The sequence below is a fragment of the Gopherus flavomarginatus genome, chromosome 21 (genome assembly GCF_025201925.1).
Source record: "Gopherus flavomarginatus isolate rGopFla2 chromosome 21, rGopFla2.mat.asm, whole genome shotgun sequence".
Classification (NCBI taxonomy): domain Eukaryota; kingdom Metazoa; phylum Chordata; order Testudines; family Testudinidae; genus Gopherus; species Gopherus flavomarginatus.
This window is the reverse complement of record NC_066637.1, coordinates 13,418,471-13,431,733: the sequence shown is the minus strand read 5'-3', so window position 1 is coordinate 13,431,733 and position 13,263 is coordinate 13,418,471. Positions and strand designations below refer to the sequence as shown.

The following is a 13,263-nucleotide window of genomic DNA, read 5'->3' as shown; positions in this document are numbered from 1 at the left end:
AGACCAGTTCAGAATAAAAACCAAATGCTATTTGTGTTGTAGATATGAAGTAAAATTCTGCATACAAATATACCTCTGAAAAACTAAAGCAACTACACTGACCTCAGTGGAGTGAACTTTGGAATTACACTACAGTAATTTATCCCAGGTTTTTAATGTACAACTGACAAAAGGGAAAGGAAGAGAACTCTCTACTTAGTACCATACACTGAACTCAGGCATTTCCCCATCTTATCTTGTATCCATTATCCCAGTCTTTATACAGTAAGGTAAAGGTGACCACTCCAATCCGTCTGTTTATCTGATCATATTCACAATACCTTACTACAGAGATTCTCAACCTTTTTCTTTCTAATCCCCCTTCTCCCCCCACCAACCCCAACATGCTATAAAACCTCCATGGCCCACCTGTGCCACAATAACTGGTTTTCTGCATATAAAAGCCAGTTCGAGCATTAGGGGATAGCAAGCAGGGAAATTATGTGGGGCCCTGTGCCACAGAGGCCCCCACGAAGCTACATTGCTCAGGCTTCGGCTTCAGCTTCAGCCCTGAGTGGCGGAGTTCAGGGACTGGGGCTTCAGCTTTCTGCCCTGGGCCCCAGTGAGTTTAATACTGGCCCTGCTTGGAAGCTTCCCTGAAACCTGCTCGAGGGGGCCCCGAACCCCTAGTTGAGAACTGCTGCCTTTCTATATTATCTTAGTGTCTTTTTTTTAAGATAGTAAAGACCCATATGCCAGCTACTATGTAGGGTTGTTTAACTTGTTAAAGAACAACTTATAAAGTTATTTGAAGACACTTCTAGGAAAAACGCATTTTCACCTGTTTTACATATAATAATGGAAGAAAGGCAAATAAAATGCATACAGAAGTTTTTAGGCGGTATTTAATAGTAAGAGAAAATTTAATTAAGATTTGTTCAAAATCTACATGTTTGGCCCTTAAATTATTATTCACACACTACACCTTAACAGAATTTTGATCATTTCAAAACATCTTACTCTGAAAAGCTGTCAAATTATAAGAAAATTAATTATATATGGACACACAAAACTGATGTCTTCCAAGCAACCTTAATTCTTAAAGCTACCCATCCTTCACTAGAATTAAAAGACAAGCTCCATGCTCAGACAATTAACCTTTAGTAGGTACATAACTGTTGGTCTACAAAGATAAAACATTTTGATTTCACTGACAATTTGATACTTGCTTTAAAAATATTTTTACCAAACTTTTCATTTCAGTATAACACTTATATACTGTTATAACCTTTATAACCAAAGAAAGTTTCTAAGTTCCCCCCCACATCTGACTTAACTCAAGGCATGACATTTCTAATTAGACCTTGTTTATATTTTCAGCAATGTATTTCCTTGCCTCAGATTGGAAAAGCAAGACTCTTCAAAATTGATTCTAATATTTTTCCATTAGTAGGTTATCATAAGTCCTTGCATACTTTAAAGATCAACAGGTCACTTAATCAGTCCAAGGTGTTATTTATAATTTGTACTGTTGTAGCACTGTGTAGCCTCTATTAGGATCAGGGTCCTACTGGAAGGCATTGTCCCTGATCCAAACAACTTACAGTCTAATTGGTACTCTCAAGCTGCTAGCTTTCTGCACAAATTCCCTACCCTATAGAGAGAACAAGCTCCACCAAAGCTCATAATGGAAACTTCACCTCTTCGAAAGGCATTAGTGAAGCTGCATGGTGAAGTACTTCTGCTATCAAATTTGCTCTCTCTCAAAACACTTCTTCATTGTACTCTACCAGCTGCTGAATATCCAGAGAGACTGCATTTTTTTATGCCATATCTTGGAAAATATCTGCAGCAAGGACGTCAATCTTGTGTTGTATTTTCCAGATCTGCAGTGAATCCCCTCTTGCAGGCCGAAGTCAAAGAGCTGTATGGTGATCATCAGAGAGCAAAATTGGGGTTTGGATGGAACAGCAAGATGACTGCACAGAACTATTAGCAAAAAATTAAGCTATGGAGGAGGTAAATGAGCAGTGAGTGAAGGTGATTCAGCCTAGTGATGTAACAGTATTCCTTAATAAAGCCAAGATGCAGAAAGATCAAATTTAACTCCGATTCACATTCTGATGTTCATTCAGTGCAGACAAGCATGGTCTGTTGAAGTGCAGTGACGGATCATTCTCACAGAGACCTTGCTAGCCAGTCCACTGTGGATCATTCGTCATAAGTTCAACAGAAGTTTGCCTTTACTCTCCATCTGGGAATCAAGCTGCCACAATAAAAAAGTGGAAAAAAAACTTATCTGAGTTACTATGTACAAACCGGTGGTACAAGTAGAAGGTGTCCAATAGGGTGACTGTGGAGGACTCACAAGCAACACAGAGAGGAAAATCTTAACTCTAGATTGTGAAGAATTTACCAGTGCAAGTTTAACTGGTGAACACTAGAAACCTATTAAACATCATTTCTGATCTGATAAAATGCATGATGCAGGAGAACAAAAAGGCTTTTTCCACTACAAACACAATCTCATTGCTACACAATTGCAATCTTTGTCCTTTAACAAACATTTTCATAATTCACACTTTGTTTAATTTTAACTTCCTACCCCATTTCAGTTTCCTTCCTGTGTGTTTTTTCTTTGAGGAATGGGACTGCACCATTTCTTTGTTAATTTAATGCTTCACTTTCCATAGCTGCCAGAATGTGATTTTTGTCTTCTAATTTCTCCATTATCTTTTCACAGTTACAGCACTTACCAAGCCGTGTCTTGTCAACAGCAGATGGGAAAAGCCTCACTTCCTCAGGAAGTCCTTTAAGCACATGCTCAGGTACATCAGCCAAGGTCTCAGCTGCTCCTGCAGATTCAGTTGTGTTCTACAAGTCAAAAAACAGAAGGGCCATGACCATGATGAAAGAAAAACATTTTAGCACAACAGATGATCAACCCATACAAGACAGAAAAACTGGTGACAAAACGAAAGTGAAATTTTAATTTGGCATTTCAACTAGGGATTCAATATTGCAAGTGTCTTCCACATGAAGGCATTGCAGGGTCTTTGGTACTCCCATCACACTTGTTTATACTTTTGTAGACAGTTCTAAAATCATGTTAAATTTCCTAGTGAGAAATGTACTGAATTGTTCCTTTGGAAATCTTTCTGCTTTGTTCCAATTATTCTATGCTCATGTTTGATATTGACAAGTTGATGCATGTATTTTGTCTATGGTCACTATTTGGCAAACAAATGCAACTTAGGTTTGTTTATACCCCAAAGGCCATTTGCCACTTACTTCAGCCTTGTGTTTTATTTAAAATTCAGAATTTCCATCTCAGAAATATTTAATCTCATATGTGCCTGAACTTGGTATACGTAACAGTGTTGGTATGGGTTACCTGATCGCTATTAACAATAGCTATAATAGTAATATTAAAGGCAAAAAGTGGAACAAAAACAAAGGTTGCGCTCTTTCTATGCTTTTGAAAAAAAATTATATTTCTTCCATTATTCAATTTACCTAAATTAACTCATTTTTCAAGTGTGTTTTTCATTCTTGTTCAGCTAATGTTTTGAAAACTGTGCAAATTTATGTATTACTCAAATAAAAACTGGTCTACAGAGCAGAATTATAAATCAATCTTAAACAAGAACATTACACAAGCATTCCACACATTAGAAGCAAAATGTTCTAAGTAGGATCTGAAATCCATAGTTAGGCACAGGTGCACACAAGTTTGACTATTTGGTCAAGAGTCTGGAGTCCAGCTACTTATACAGCCCCTCTGAGTACCTCTTTCCTTCTGAAGGAAAAGAAATATAAGAGGGTAACAACTGAAGTCTAGAGCAGAACTGAGACCTGAACCCATATCTCCTAAGTCATAGTCCACTGTTTTAGCCACAAGACCATCCTTCCTCCTTAACAAAATGTTTTCCAAAAAGTTTAGTTTTCAGTGTTCTTAAGAATATTCAGTTCAGTATAACGTTCCCTTCTCAATTCATAGTGGCTCAAATTGTTATGAAGAGATCTCGGAACTGTAGGTAAGTTTGCATATCCTGCATGTTGCAATGCCTAGGCATAAGCAGGCAAAGTTACTTTTGCTATGGCTAGACTCAGTTCTTAATTCCGCCCACTTTTCAAAGCTGTGGACACATAAAAGAGGTACATAAAAGCCCCAATCCTGCAATTGACTTTAATGGGACTCTGTACAAGCACTGGAGACCACCTGCACTCCATCAACTGCAGGATCATATCATGATGAATAAATTCGTATTAAAAAAAGAGTTAATATAAATATTGGTATATGAAGAGGTTTAGTGCCTGTGGACTATTATCATTATGAAATTTAAAATTTCTACAGCTTCCTGTTGAGGTGCTAGAGCTGTTCTAAATCTGCTAAACAATTGTTTGATTAAAAAAAAGTGTAATTATTTCCACACTCTGCAAACTGGATAATGGCTGCACAACTTTTGCTCTAGTTTTAAAAAAATCCCAAGCAAATAGCATCCCATGGGTAATATTCTGAGAAAGTTTTAAGTCACCGAAATAGACAGTTTAGTGGGAAAATGCATACATAACTTTATTTATAGGAAGTGCTACAAATATGCATTCAGAACTTAACTACTCTAAAAATTAGCAGTAAGGAAAGAAAGCTTTTTAAATTTTAGGATTTTTTTCAAAGGTGTTTGGCTTATCCTACAGCTTGTGTCACAGCTACTAGCCAAGACGTACATAAACAGAAAGATTCATGCCCCAAGCCAGAGAAGAGAAAGGTTAGTAAATATTGACCCAGTGGCCTATCCTCCTTCTCTGAGTATATGACAACGGACACTAAACAGGTTTTAAAAAGAAGAAACTGGGTTTTAATAGTGAAGTGCATTTTTTACATATTTAACCCTTGCCCAAAGAAGCTAGTTGAGTAAGGCAAGTGTTGAGATTTACTCTTCAGCTGCAGCATGTTTTAAGTTTAATATGACTGTTTTGACTATAAAATTTAACTTGGTAGTTCAATATTTTTATTTTGAGCTTTGAATACTTGAAGAAAGTTGACAACGGAATCATGTTAGACTGTGAGTTCTTCAGAGAAGGCACTGTTTTCATCTGTACAAATGATACAGCACAACCTTGTAGTCAGCAAAGATAACTATGAAAGCTGGTCAGCTGCTGTGCTAAGAACATTAATTCAAATTAGTATCAGCAATACAGCTCAAACAGTTGTATATTATAAAGCAACACTGATGGAGAAGATATTTTACCTGTTAGGTACCCAAAAGACAATATAAACCTGAGAAAGCCACTGGACTGGGGGTACTATGCCCACTTGGACTCCATATTAAAATAGATTCAGTCACCACTAAATTAACCATTTATTTACATTAACTATTCTCAAAGCACTGCTGAAACCCCACTTCTTAAGCTATCTTGTTTGCCTTAAAAAAAAAAATTGAAATCTATGCTATTAAGAAGTGAAGAGCAGCTGATATACTTCTCCTTTAACTTTCGTCTGTTGATTTGACTCTTACGGCCTAGCACTGTGGTGATTTTAGAGAAAAATGAATCCAGATGAAATAAATTTGTGGGGAATGAGGAACACATCTACTCAATTATGATCCACAATAAGTAGGGCCCTACCAAATTCACAGCCATAAAAATTGCATCAAGGACTTTGAAAATCTGGTCTCTCCCCATGAAATCTGGTCTTTTGTGTGCTTTTACCCTATACTATAAAGATACCAAGGGGGAGACTAGCATTTCTCCAGTTAAGGGGCCTGACCCAAAAGGGAGTTGCAGGTGGGAGAGGGGTAACTGGGGGGGGGCATGGTATTGCCGCCCTTACTTTTGCACTTCAAAGCGGAGCAGCCAGAGAGCAGCAGTTGTTGGCAGGCTGCCCAGCTCTGAAGGCAACGCCCTGCTGGCAGCAACAAGAGTGGCAAAATTATATTTTTACACTGCTGTCTTCAGAGCTGGGTGGCCAGAGAGTGGCGGCTGCTGACTGAGGGCCCAGCTCTGCAGGGAGGAGCACAGAAGTAAGGTGGCAATACCATACCATGCCATTCTTCCTTCTGCGCTGCTGGTGGTGCCAGCTCTGCCTTCAGAGCTGGGCTCCTGGACAGCAGCCACCAGCTACCTAACTCTGAAAGCAGCGCTACCACCAGCAGCAGCGCAGAAGTAAGGGTAGCAGTACCACAACCCTCCCTACAATAACCTTGTGACCCCCCTCCCTCCTCCCAACTCCTTTTTGGGTCAGGACTCCTACAATTACAACACTGTGGAATTTCAGATTTAAATGGCTGAATCATGAAATTTATGATTCTTAAAATTCTATGAAATTGAACAAAATGACTGTAACAATAAGCTGGCTTCAGCTGAAGTTAGTAAAAGCAATTTTCCTCAACAGGAGAGTAGTTTTACACAGGATTGCTGGATCTGCCTCAAATGTTTGGCTTGTAATTCATCTATCTTCATCATAAATTGACAGTGTAAGTGAAAAACATGGCTAAAGAAAACATATCCTATTTTACTTTTGTTTACAGATTTATAAAATAGTTTTCATACCAGTACAAACAGTTTTTCATATCTAAGACTTATGTTTAGGATATAATGAGTCAAAAGATACCAAGAGATGGCAATGATATTGTGTTGAAGAAGGTGTCACACATTGGCTGGGCTATGCTATCTACTAGATAAATATTTACTATTTATATTGTGGTAACAGCCACACAATGTGGTACGTGATTTCCAACTACACTGTTGCTCTGGTCCAAAGGAGTTTAAAAATGAAAGACAGGACATAAAAAGGAGAGACAGAAAAAGAGATGCAACATGCAAGTACAGTGATTAGGGTAATGATTAGCCTACTTATTTGTATTACAGTAGCACTCAGAAACCACAAATAGATAAAAACCCTGCTATGGTAGATGCAGATTTTTTAAGGGACATTACATTGAAATCTATTCAATTTAAAACAAAACAAAACAAACAAAAACAAATTATAAGTAGTTTCAGGTACCACACCATACCCTGAGTCTCCCTGTAAATTTCTGCAATCATATTTCTTAATTTTACAAGTTTTTCTTTTCTGTTGTGTGGAAAACAAAGGCAAAACAGGAGGAAGTCATTTATACAGGACAAACAGTGAAACTGACTACAAACAAAGTGCTGTGAAGTGCCCAGAGTAAATTGAAAAGTAGTGGAAAATGTTTCTCTTTCATCTATTGTAATCTTTGGTGTTACCTGTCTCAATACACTAGAACCTGCGAGTTATGAACACCTAGGGAATGGAAGTTATTCCTAACTTGGAAATGTCTGTAACTAGGAAAAAAATGTTATGGTGGTTCTTTCAAAAGTTTACAACTGAACATTGGCTTAATACAGCTTTGAAACTTTACTATGCAGAAGAAAAATGCTGCTTTCCCTTTATTTTTTTAGTAGCCTATGTTTAACATGGTACTGTACTGTATTTGCCTTTTTTTCCCCTCCTGTCTCTGCTGCTGCCTGACTGCATACTTCCTGTTCTAAATGAGGTATGTGGTTGATTGGTCAGTTTGTAACTCTGGTGTTTAACTCTGAGGTTCTACTGTAGTAACTAAAAAAAATTCAGAATAAGGTGATTTTTTAAGTTGATGGTGTCTCTTTATGGACACTTCACAGAAGGCACTACAGATTGCTTCTTTCTCCATATGCCTTTCCCTGCCAGTCCATACCATTTTGCTCCAAGCACGATGTAGGCTGCACAATTCAACTTGATAAAAGACACTGGGAAGGTTCACTTTGAATTCTGCAAAATACAATGATTTGGACCAGCAAGGCAACAAATGAAAGGCAAGCTTACATCCAGGAAACTTACAAAAGCCAAAAACACACAGCACCCCCTGCAGGAGTGCTGGGCGGATTACTGGAACAATTCCTATCTACAACAAACCTTGTAGCTCCAAAAATTAGCATGAAAACAAATGTATTTTAGTGCTAGGTTTGCTTCTCAGTTACCTACTTTGGTACAAAAACATTATAAATTGCTGCTAATTTGTTTAAATGTCACAAAATAAAAATAATGTTTCTAATATTCTGAATTTGAATCATGAACATTCTAAAGTCAGAATTCTCCAATAGCCACAAATAGTTAACAAATAAAAATAATCATTTGGTCAGACTGTATTAAGGGGAAAAGTCAGGTTCTAAAAGGCTAATAAATGGCAAATCAATTATTTTAAACTGTTAAGAAGCCCAATAGGTTACTTCTAATCAATTATAACATCTTCTGTTATGCTCATCATTTGTACTACATGTCTGTAACATGCTTCCAACGTAGATTAACATGTTAATTTTTATAAGCTATTTATGAATGTACCCTTCATTTCAGAGTTATGAGCATGCACAACGCCCACTGAGGTCATTGCTCTTTAATAGAACTGCGTCAGGTAGGTGCTGAAGATGTTCAGGTAACTGAAAATCTGTAAATACAGAAGCTCCCCGACTTACGCAAGCGTTCCATTCCAGAATGCCTTGCGTAAGTCGAATTTTGCATAAGTCTGGAAAGTATCTCCGACAATTATGCAAAAAACAAACAAACAAAACAAAACAGATTTCCGTAAGTCAGGTTTGCATAACCCAGGGAGTATCTGTACCAATTTTTTGGCATCCAGGTTTGATAATTCTGGCCACAGTTACTTGTTCTAGGCCACAGAAAAAGGCAGTAGCAAAGATGAAAACAACAAATCTAAATATCTAGGAAAGGTATCAAAATATCAACCAAAACAAAGGGACTGCACAACTGGCCTGGGTAACCCTGCTCTACTTTGAAATCCTCCTTGCTTCTACACAGGAGACAAAGCAGAGGGATGATAACAATGCTCATGTGCATACCAATACTCAAAAAGGTCTTCCAGTGCCCAGCTTTTTTTTTTTTTTTTTTTTAAACCAACGAAAAGGTAAATGTTTGAGAAAAGAAATTATGGGCACATTTGTGTATGCACCAAATTCAGTTGTGTGTCTTCAAGCCAAAACTGATAAAAAGACACCCTCCTGCCCCGAACCTCCAGTGTCAACACTTTGTGAACTAGGGATCTTTCCAGAAATGACCAATTCTTAAGATATGGTTTGAGATTAAAAATAGTAAAACACTTCCCAGTACTAGGTACACAGTATAACCAATCAGTATAAGCAGCATTTTCAACAATTTTTGACATTATAACTTTGTAGCTCTGATACTAACTGTATCACACTGATCACTGCTACATGACTGTATAAAAACTTAAGTTTTTCAAACAAAACAGTCAATTTGGGGATATTGTGTACATTGTACATATCAATTACAGTCAATAAATAAGGTGACCCCCAAAGAAATAAATAATTTAGGAGAAACTTTGGGTGCATTGCTGAAAATTTTTGGAATCAACTATATAAACTGAGCTAAAAATTGAAATGTGTAAGACCATGTTTTGACATTTAACTGTATTTTCACATAGGACTGTAGAGTATATGCAGTGCTCCTAGGCCCTCCTTTTTACAAATTTAATCATTAACAGAATAATTGAACATGACAAGCATTAATAAAATAAATGATACGCCTTGTTTGGGAAATAATCTTTAGTACCCCCTTTCTCTAGGGAAGATCACAATATTTCCTGAGCAGGGTTTTCAAGAGAAGGATAGCTGTACTGATTTGAAAACTCTAGGTCCTGTAATTTAATCAGCAACATTGACTATACCATACCCTTGAGAAGGCTACAGTTCCTTGGGCCAGAAGTACTGACAGAGTAATGATAAGACAGCAAGGACTGCAAGCAAAAAAATATGGCAGATGTAGACTGTAAAGATAATGGGGTAATCTAGCCAGTTTTAACCATTGGTACTGTCCTCAGAACATTTTTTTTCTCCTCATCACAAATTTGTTTTCTTAGAGTTTTCCCCATCCCTGCGATGTTTCTTTACAAATGTTTCATATCTTACTTAAGCAATGAAAAATATATCCTTGTAGTACGATATTTTCAATATAAGTAACAAGCATTTGGAAAAACATGCAATATTAAGATTCAAACACCAAAACATATAATAGTGATAAGGCTAAGGAATACCATTTTCTATACACTTACTGTGACAGCTGTGCATTTAAACATTTGAGACTTGTGTGGCCATTGCTAAATAAAACCAGTAAAGTATCAACATCAATCCAGCAGTTTAAAGAGTACACCCCAAAATGTCTACTGCTATCACAGTACTAAAATATAAACTTCCACTGCTGTAAATCAACACTAAGCATTAATGTATCAAAGAGAGGCCTGCACCTCAGGTTGTTTTAAACTTGTTTTGACTCATCAGCAGAAGTCACTAGATACTTTTTCCCCCCATTAGTTGAACATATTGGCTTTTTGCCATTTTTTTATTCCATACAAAAAATAAGTAAAAAGAGAGGCTTGTCCTGCACATTAGCAAACTTAAATACTAAAATAAGTTTAAAATTCTCATATTTGTTGATTGTGAACCAGTGTGTCTGTATGTATACCTATCCACACACGCAGCATAAGCAAGATCTGCTGAAATCAGACGTTTACTAACATTATTAATATGATTTGAGTTCTGAACAGTTAAAATAAAAACACCAATCTTAGATTTGTAGTTTCATTTAAAAGGCAGAAATGTACAAATATTTTAATACATGTAAAGAGGGTCATTTTCTACTTTCTCTGTTCTTTGCAATGGCCTGTGAAACTATATAACAACTGTTTTTTGAATGGCTATTCTGACCCTATTGTAATGCTTCAACCAAGAAGAGGGTTGGGGGCTCAAGACCAAATAATATTTTTATTTAAATGTAGTAGTCTATATAACAATGCAGACTTTGGCTCATTTGCACTTTTAAAGGGAAAATTACTTCCCTGTAAATGCAATTCTCTAAAGGAAGGCTCCACTATAAATCTGTACCCCATCTCATGCCCTGGAGAGCTGACAGCCTAGCACAGTGTAGTTTAACATCCTCTGACAGTGAAGCAGGCCATGCACATGCCTCGTGCCCAGGCGGATGGACATATAAACATACATAGCACATCTCAGCCGTTAACTGCCAGTTCCTTTTCAACAGAACTTTTCTAAGTACCAAGGAATAACAAAAATCCTAACTCTCATGGAAAACTAAGAGGGGAAATGTAGATGTACAGAGGAAATGACCTTCAGAGAACTCCTATTACAGGTAAATATAGCAATTTCCTTTCCTTCAAAGGTATGTATCCTTGACAGAGCCTCATAGTCAGTGATTACAAAGCCAGGGGAATGTCTCTCACAAACAGACTAGGTTACTCGATGAGGCTGGAAAAAAATTACACAGAATTAGTGTAATATGTCCAGCCTATTATTATAATATTAATTAGAAAAATGCCAGGTAAAACAAATACTCATCATCATAACATGATGCTGGAGAACCATTCCTTTAAAAATGATAAACATAGGTCGGCAGAATTTAGCAGTCAGCTAAACATCATTTGAAAATCTTTTAGGTCAGGATTACAGTAGTTAGCCACATCAGTCTTCTTCAATCCATTTATTAATTAGCAAAGTGTGGAAAATGTGTATTTCTTCCTGTTAGAGGTCACTGAATTGTACAGACTTTTTGAAGCCCTGCTGGATGTAGCAACCTATAACGTTTGAAGACATATTAAGAATTTCCTCCTCCTTCTCCCTCCCTCCCCATTTATGTACAAGCATAGCGCAAATATGCACAGGGTTTCGTAAATCTCAGCAGAAGTGAGTTGGGAAGCACAGTAAGTGGGCAAGCTCTAACCAATAGTTTTTGCTTATTTTAGACTTTTATCTTAAAATATTTTTACTTTCTAACCCTCATGTTTGTGATTCGCCAAATATGAAATGATACAGTGCTATTTCTTGAGTTCAGAAAGTTCGTTTCAGTGTCTCTGCCACTACTACAGCATTCCCAAACAGCAGCAGAGCGAAAATGACAATACTGTGGTCATATCAATTTTATTGCCTTGTGCTTCAGTAAGCCTGGAACAGCTGCAAAGACATGTACACAGAGGAGGATGACCTAAAAATTGGAAACTACGGAAGATGCAGAATGTCAGGGATCCCCTGCTACCCACAGCAGCCACGAGGTCAGGGGATGGGTAAAGACTTACCATACTTCTTAGCTGCCAGTAGCTACAAGTCCATGTAGGAAGAGAAAAGGTAATTTCTCCTCTTTCAACAGGCAGAGAAAGGCAGGAGTAACGGGGAGGTTTTGTGACTTTCAGACACTTGCTAGCCTTAAACAAATATAGAAGCAGAAGGCAACTGAGATGACAGAGCATGGTGACTGGAATTCCAGCACCTCTCCCCTTCCCAATATCTGGGACAAATGGGATTGGGCTCCGCACCAGGGCTCTGGACATGGATTTCATTAGTGACCCCTCATTTTATTTTTCATCTTGGTCTCTGGCTAGAAGGTGTCTTCTAGAATACATGAAAAACTGCAAGGTAGTAAGCAAAATTACATAATTTTAAGGTTTGACTCTTCCCAGTATGTCAGGACCAGAAAATGTTAGCAGACCAGGACATGTTCCCAGTACTGCTCATTTTAAAAATGTTAATCCCCATGTAAGTATGTACTCTCTCATGAATTTTTTTTTCAAATAAATAGTATAGAGTCAACTAGTCTGGACAAAAATTGTATGGCATTTTACTAGATTATCCACTTATGCCTGTCAGAAATTCTTCCCTAAATACCAGCACTATCCTTCAGCCTCAAAAGCTTCACAACAGTCCTAGCACGTAACAGAGTATGTAACCTGCATGTATCTGCAGGTATTAAAATACAAATCAGTACCTAAATTTACTTCTACTTACATAAATCAAAGAGATTAGCATCTAAAAGTCATTCAACACAGCAGTTTGAATTCCACCTCCACTGTACTAATGGAATTCACAAATTATTTATTCAAGAGCATTGACAATGGCCTGTTTCATGACACTGTAGATTTACACCTCCAAAACAAAACTCTTAATAAGTAACCAAATATGCTATTCAATACAATAAACAATGGATCAAATTCTATTCTCAGTGAAATCACTGCAACCCATTTATTTACAACTTGAATGCAGTTGCATAAACATAATCCAGAAATACTACGGCTTCAGTCACTTCTCACAGACTTTGAAGAAACGTATTCAAATAACTTTTGATATAAAATGAATTTGTTTATCTCAGGGATATTTTATGGGGCTACTATATAAGTCCATGTGCTACAAACAATGTTAACAGACATCTGGATAAAACCAGCCTGAAAGAGTGAAAAAGAAATT

At 37.2% G+C, this 13,263-nt stretch overlaps 1 protein-coding gene across 6 annotated transcripts in view; it reads right to left on the bottom strand.

Annotated features, from left to right (window-relative positions):
• PRDM2 (PR/SET domain 2) overlaps positions 1-13,263 on the bottom strand; it is a 99,682-nt gene that overhangs the window by 61,763 nt on the left and 24,656 nt on the right. For 5 of the 6 annotated variants that reach the window (XM_050931522.1, XM_050931518.1, XM_050931519.1 and 2 more), the window contains one exon: positions 2,736-2,853. In XM_050931522.1, coding sequence (XP_050787479.1) covers positions 2,736-2,853 — 118 coding nt within the window. Of the gene's footprint in view, positions 1-2,735; positions 2,854-13,263 lie in introns of those variants that run through there. The other variant, XM_050931524.1, reaches the window with a different exon arrangement.